General features: G+C 43.4%; 1 protein-coding gene across 1 annotated transcript in view; it reads left to right on the top strand.

The window, feature by feature from the left end:
* The first annotated feature begins 1,678 nt into the window (after window positions 1–1,678).
* Window positions 1,679–7,605, top strand: part of RAB11FIP2 (RAB11 family interacting protein 2) — a 33,179-nt gene continuing 27,252 nt past the window's right edge. The window contains exon 1 of the mRNA XM_081912786.1: window positions 1,679–3,902. Within this exon, the coding sequence (XP_081768912.1) occupies window positions 3,553–3,902 (350 nt within the window). The 5' untranslated portion in view covers window positions 1,679–3,552. The remainder of the gene's footprint in view (window positions 3,903–7,605) is intronic.

Here is a 7,605-nt window from a genome sequence, read left to right as displayed (position 1 = left end):
TTATTCATAATAAGTGGGTATAGGATTGAAATACTTGCATATTAGTGTGCTGTCAATTTAATTAATTGACAGCACAATGGTTCTTTTAAAGATAGGGCTATTTTTTCATCTTCATTTTAGGTTGGATAAATGTAGGTTACTATATTAATGCTGTTTTATTGATTGAGAAAAATATAGTCAAATTCTTGCATTTTCATTTTGAAGTATCAAAATAGTAACACTACCTTGATTTTCAAGGATTAAATCCACCAAGCCCCAGTGTTGGGCAAGCAAGATCTATTTGTTTCAACTGGGATTGTCCCTATTTTTGTGTAATCCTATTGCAATGAAAGGCACATATGCCACAAAAGTGTTTGGCGATCTGTGTTAATGAATTGCACACATACCAGGTGGTGTATGATTTAAAGTGCCACTTCTACTTTTTGGTCTGTGGAACCAAACTGAAATACAGTGAGTCCATGGTTTTACAATTAAAAATGCTTATTTTATTGAATAGCTTTAAGGAATAACATCGTTGCTTTAAGAGGCAATGACGAAATATTGTCTTGGACATACTTAGGCTGCTGAAAAAACCCTGAGAGGCTGTAAAGGGGAGACAAACACTGATGTATTATTTTGTTCCTTGCATTCATTAGATCAGTTGAAGAAAGATCAACCTTGAAAAGAAATGCAATATTTTAAATATTATGTCTTCACTTTAACACAGCAGAACTACTTGTCCAACAATGGTGCCTGCTGTGACATCACATGCATTAAATAAAAACAAAGTATGTTTCTTCTTCCTCAGTGCTATTGCTTTTACACAAATACACACAATTTTAATTCAATAATACCTTTAAATGAAATGTCAGATTAGTCAACTATGATTTAGTCAGGTGACATTCCTGTTTTCTGTACAATGTCATACCAGCCTCTCTATACCCTGACACACATTAGCAGGCCTTATTATTCTATTCTGTGTCATGGACTGCCATTCCATGGTTATACTGTTCCAGAAAATGTAATTCTGTTTCTGTGCCTAATGTTAAGAAGTTAAGATTATGCCACCAACATCTCAATCCTAGCAGCACTTTTATACCAGAATAATCCCTGTAATACACAGTACCAATCATTCAAAGTTTTGGAGCTGAGCTTGAATCTTCTTTTTTCAGGTGCTGAGCAAGGCAGACAGAAAGGAGTATGCAGAAACTATAATATGGTACAAATGCTACTATCATTAAAACTCGTGGACTTCATATTTTGGGGAATTATAATACACTAAAACTAGTTTTTCTCTGAATTCTTAATTGCTGTTCTTCCATTTGTGGAATTATTGTGGCACTATAATTCTGCTTCAGAACAGTACAGTACATTAATTCCACTTCTTTTCCGGTATGCTGAGAATCGTTCTGCTTTGTGCTGTTTTCCTACTTTGGGGGATCTTTTACTTCATTGTTCTTGTGGTCATTCCACTGCATACCAATCGTGCCCATTCCCTACGATTCCTCTTTGGAGTTTTTCCACCTTTCAGTTCAGGTTTGGCTCTCATTTTCACTGTAGTTTCTCAGGCCATCATGACCCATAAAAATGTAATATTTAATCTATGGGCAATTGAGTAGGAGTTTCTTTGGCACTGAAGGAGATAATTAACTAAGTTTTACTTGGGGCAGATGCACTGAAATTAAAGGGTCTAACTTATGTCATGTTAATTTCAGTGGATCCACTCTGAGTAAAATTTAGCAGAATACAGCCCAGCTCTATTGTGGCAGAAAAGAGGTCATGGTTTTAACATACTGAATAATGAGTGTTAAAACAAATATGTTCACACACAATGTAGACTAGTAGAAATCAATGGTCTTTTAAGACAATTAGTTTCAGTGGACCTATTCCCATCATGACTAGCTTTAACTATCACCCATTGACTTCAACCACCAGGGTTGATTTTGTGCAAATCAAAGCTCAAAATTGTGTGAGTCCTGTGCTAGCACGATTAGCATTCTGTGCTTGCTAAATTTCAAGTTATTTCGAAACTACCGACATGTTCTGCCTTTTGTACACCTGCTATTTCCAACGTTCTCCGTTTTGCTGTTCTGGGATGTCTGCTGTGTAGTAAGCCGCTTTGGGCACGCAGCTGGTCGCGGGATAGCGGCATAAAAGTACAAAACCGATCGGCTCGAAAGGGCTATAGGCACCCACCGGGAGGCTTCCCGCGTCTGCCCCACCATCCGACGGCGGTGTTAAGAAAAAGACCCCGCTCTGGGTACATAGAGAGGCAAGACCGATCTCTCAGTCCTGCGGGGAGCGCTGACTTTAAACGCCACACCAGACGCGCGCAGCGAGAGAGATGTCCTACAAAGGGTGCTCAGCTGCGCGCCCCCAATCTCGGCGCATCGGTGCCTTGCGGGGAATGCTCCGCTTGCCGGGGAGCCCCGTCCTCCTTCCTCTGTATGCCTTGGGAAAGGATATATTTTTTGGGGGGAGGAGAGAATAAATAAATAAAAGCACCCCCACCCCCGTGCGCGGAGGCAGCTGCGATCTGGGCATGGCAAAGCGGGAGTAGCGAGGAGAGGCGCGGCGGCGGCGGCGTGAACCCTGCCCTCCGCCCTCTGACCGCCCAGGGAAAGAGGCGGCGCTGCTGCTGCTGCTGCTCGTCCTCTCCCACTCAGCGGCGCCGGCTCAAGGCAACAATGGGGAAGGCGGAAGTGGCGGCTTCGGCCCGGCGGCCTCGCAGCCACTGCCCAGGGGAGGCGGCCGGGCAGCGCTGAGGGGGCCGGCGGGGCGTCTCTCCCTCTCGCTCCCGCGGTAGGACGCGCCGCTGCTTCGCCCCAAGCGACGCCTCCGTGGGCGGGAAGCGGCGGCTTTGCCTCTCCCCCTGCCCCGGCTAGGCTCCCCCAGCTGCTTCAGTGAGAGGGGGGGGGGAGGCATTAGAGAACCGCAAGGGGAAGCAGCGAGACAGGCCTGGCGCAGCCTCTCCCGGGCGGGCGCAGGTTTCCCTCAGCAGGAGCCCCCTTTGCCCACCTCCCAATGGTTGTTTTTAAATGCCGCTCTCTTGGGGTTCCCCCGCCCCATATCTAGGGCGTTGGGTTCGTCCTCGAGGCTGTGGGGGAAGCGCAGAGGGTGTTTGCTAGGGAGGGAGGGAGGGAGAAGTTCCCCCTGGGGACTTTCTCCCTGCTTCTTTAAATCCTGCAGTGCTGCTTTCTGCCCTCTCCTCCACCCCGCCACTTTTTAAAAAGCAAAGGGGGTAGCAGGTGGAAATCCCGCTCGCCAGAGTCAGAGGAGTGGGCTTAAGATATAAGCTGTGTCCTGTGCAGGGAAACAGGGCTGATGCTAGAAAGAGGGGGGGGGGGGAGGGAAACAGTGCAAATGAATACTGAGGGCATAATCGAAGCTACAATCTTGCCCCACTTGTTGTTAGGAAGCTGACCAAGGAGCAGTTGAGACCCTTGTGCCTGTATGTCCTCAAAGGTCTGTCAGCCTAAAGTGAGCTGCCTTAGTATTAAGTGTACCTGCCTGTAGAACAGGTTACCTGTGTCGCTGTTGCTGCTTAAGACCCCCGTCACCCTGGCCGACAGTATGCTGGCTGAGCAAGCCCAGAAGTGGTTCCCAACTCATGTGCAGGTCACAGTCCTGCAGGCCAGAGACCTGAAGCCGAAGGGCAAAAGTGGCACTAATGATACATACACAATCATACAGTTGGGAAAGGAGAAATACTCCACTTCCGTGGCAGAGAAGACCCTGGATCCTGTATGGAAAGAAGAGGCCTCCTTTGAGCTGCCCGGATTGCTGATGGAAGGGAATCCTGAGAAATACGTCCTCTGCCTGATAGTGATGCACAGGTCACTTGTTGGGCTAGATAAGTTTCTGGGACAAGTGGCGATAAACCTGAATGATATCTTTGAGGACAAGCTAAGAAGGAAAACTGAGTAAGTGTTATTTTCCTATATATGCTGGGAACTTTTTTTGCTTTAAGGTTTACCCACATGCTCCAAAAACCAGTTTATATGCAGAGCAGTATTAATAGGTATATGACTATATTATCATTTTGTGCTTACACTGTCCTAGCCTTTCCTGATTTTGAAATTTATACATGCACACTTCATTACTGATGTGTGGTCATACATAGTAATTATTCCCAAATAGTAGGTAGGGTCTCATCAGTCAATTGGGGGCTGAGGATTGCTAGCCTGTCAACAGAAGGAATTTGGATGTTACAGAACAAGCTGTGCAGGAGTTTCACTTTGGATGAAACCAAAATGCTAATCTGAAATGCAGAAGAAAGAAAATCCCACTGGTATACCTCCATACTATGAAGTTTGCTATTTTGGGAATAGCCATTTGGAAGAAATGGTTTATTTTTAAAATACTGTACACCATTTTGGCCTACTCTGTTTTGTAGGTTCACTCTGTCTTCTGTTCTTTCACTCATAAGTTTGGTTGTTCTTCTGTTATTCCATAACACATGAATGTCTGAACCATTACATGCTTCAGTACAGTACTGTGCTCTTTTACATTATCCCTTAGGACAATAATCAGTTTGTTCCCAATGAAGCCTTTGGTATTGTAATTTATAATGGCAGACACAATATGAGCGTGTGGTATCTACTTGTGTCAGTCAGACAGCTTTTGGTTTATTGGGATGGTATAACATCTCAGAATAACTAGTTTTCCTAGTGATCAGGTCCCCTCCCTGCTGGTCTCTCAGAACCCACAAAGGTATGAAGAGGGTGGAACAGAGACAGACTAGACATTGGTGTCTCAGATTGCTTAGGAAGGACCTAGGAGAGGAGGAGACTTAGGGAGCTGTGGACCTTCAGTTGCAATTCCCCCATTGGGGCAAGACCTGCTGGGAAGAGTGTTGGTCTGCCGTAGTCAAAACAAAATAAAAAAGAATCCTTCCAGTAGCACCTTAGAGACCAACTAAGTTTGTTATTGGTATGAGCTTTTGTGCGCATGAACACTTCATCAGATACTAGTTTTCCTAAGTTAACCCTTGATTCCAAACTTGGAAGTCTTAACTAATTCAGGGTTGTTTTTTGCACTTAACTGTTGCTATTACATATCTGTCCCCATAATGCTGTCATGTGTTTAACATCTCCCTCATTCATGTGTTACATGTTACAAAACAGCCTATATATATAATTTATTATTTAATAGGCAGTGAATTGTGTCTAAGACTCTTGACTGCAATGCTGTTCGTTGTAGGATAGAGTTCTGGGCCTTGAGCACTGCAAGAGAACCATAAAGGTTTCATAATGTTTACTATTCAAATTTTGACACCATGTCAAAATAGAATGTCTGGTTGAAATGTCCACCACTTCAAAGTCTAAGATAAAATAAGGTAAAATGATCATTAAATAGTTTCTTATTCACAGAACACTGCTAAAAATGGTTAATGGAAGACTAATGGAATGACATGATGAAGAAATAATGAAATGTCGTTTGTAGTCAGTCAAACAGAAATGTTTCTGAAATGCAAATTAATTCATTACAGGGAAGTGATTCACTGATTGCAACATCACCAGATCCATTATATTAGGGTTGCCAAACATCCAGAATTTCCTGGACATTGCTGGGATTTGGCTAGCAGAATCAGTATCTAAACATATATATGGCAACCCATGTTGGAAGTGTAGATTTTCTCGAATTTCCTTAAAAACAGCTTAAAAGCTGCTGCTTCTTCTGAAATCTTGCACACACACAAAAAAGTTCAACAACTCTGCCAACAATGCTAATAACTTTTGTGCCTGGATTTTCACTTTTTGAAATATGGCAACCCTACATTTTATAAACATGTTGAAATAAACTGACAAGTAAAGCTTGACTGTGATCAGTTCCCCTCCCTGCTGGTCTCTCAGAACCCACAAAAGTATGAAGAGGGTGGAACAGAGACAGACTAGACATTGGTGTCTCAGATTGCTTAGGAAGGACCTGGGAGAGGAGGAGACTTAGGGAGCTGTGGACCTTCAGATGCAATTCCCCCATTGGGGCAAGACCTGCTGGGAAGAATTGCTGTGCTCAATAGGCCTGAGCTGTTTTGTTTCCTTGAGTAAAAAATTAACTTCATTGACACCTTGTGCTTTATTGCTGACCGGTTCCTGACTCCCACCTTGACACTTGAGCTTCTTGGAGGAAAGGTGGGCTAGAAATATATAAAAACTTCCAGACTGTGCGCATGTGCACAATCACACACATATAGGTTGCGCCTAAAACAGGAATTGCCTGTATATTTATAATTTGCATTTTTATTCTGCTTGTCTTGTAGTAGCCCTGTTTAGGGAAGTTTTTAATGTTTGATGTTTTATTCTGTTTTTAATTTGTTGGGAGCCGCCCAGAGTGGCTGGGGGGGGGGGGAATATAAATTTGTTGTTGTTGTATATGAACCTCTTCAGTGTCAGAGACAGTGAATTCCAATCTTGCAACTTCTGTAGTGCATTCCCTATGCACTTGCATTTGAAGGTAGATTCCATTGAGTTCAATGGAACTTACTCTGAGGCAGTGCTATCTAGTGGCAGGCGGGAAAGTGATTCAGGAGATGAGCCCCTGAAGGAGCGTGACACAAGAGAGCAGGACGGTCAGGGGCCATGCTTTGTCTCTGGAGCTACAAAATTCATTCCATGCCCTCACCTTGGACACCCTCCTTCTGGAGATGATGGACTCTCTCCTTCATTGGAGGCTTTTAAGCAGAGGTTGGATGGCCATCTGTCATGTAGGCTTTAGTTGAGATTCCTGCATTTTCTGGGTTAGACTAGGTGACCCTTATGATGCCTTCCTATCTACAATCCTGTGATCCTATGTGAATTTAAGATTTATGCCTAAGCGTACACACTGCAGCAGTCATAGTGCTGTTTCAGTTAAGTGTTTATTACAAAATAAATGTGAAATTGTTACTTGTAGTTGCAGAAGCATTTGCATGCCTTTTATTCTTTTACACCAATAAGTGCATTTATTAAAGAGAAATTGCTTTTGTCAAGCAATAAACAATATTTTGTTGTTGGAGAAAGGTGATGCACCTCTGCCTACCGCTGTACTCCCCACACTGCAGTTTGGAGTTCCGTTTGTTCCACGATTGCATCAGTATTAGGAGTATCTCTTGGCTAGTATCTGTGCCATCATTTGAAACCATTCACAAGCTGTTTTCCCATTTCTTGCCTTAATGAGTGTGCCATTAAGAAATACCTTTAATAAAGTGTTTTCAAATTATCCTTTGCTCTTGGTGGCTGAATACTTCTCATGGTACTACAATCATACACTTCCTCCCCCACCTGCAATTTCAAGCATAATGAAAACCCAGGAAGGCTACTTGTCACCTTCTTATACAGTGCCCATCCAAGAAGTTCCACTTTCTAGTGCTGAAGTGCACATAGCATACAAAATAGACGAAAAGAGAGAGGGAAAAGAATGAAAAAGCAGCCTGTTCTCTTTTCAGTAAGGCTATGTCTCCTGTTTGTTGTGTTGGGACAAAATATTAGCCACAAACTTCTGCTTCTTGCATATTGGCTTTTACATTTGTGTAAGATGTACACATAGAACGCATAGAAGCCATGTGTACAAAGAAGCCAGTGTCTGTTGACCCAAACTTCAATGCATATTGCTTGATATTGTGGTGTACAGTTTGCACAGTTCTGA

Source organism: Podarcis melisellensis (assembly GCF_964234715.1).
Source record: "Podarcis melisellensis genome assembly, chromosome: 5".
Taxonomy (NCBI): domain Eukaryota; kingdom Metazoa; phylum Chordata; class Lepidosauria; order Squamata; family Lacertidae; genus Podarcis; species Podarcis melisellensis.
This window is presented reverse-complemented; position numbering and strand designations above follow the sequence as displayed.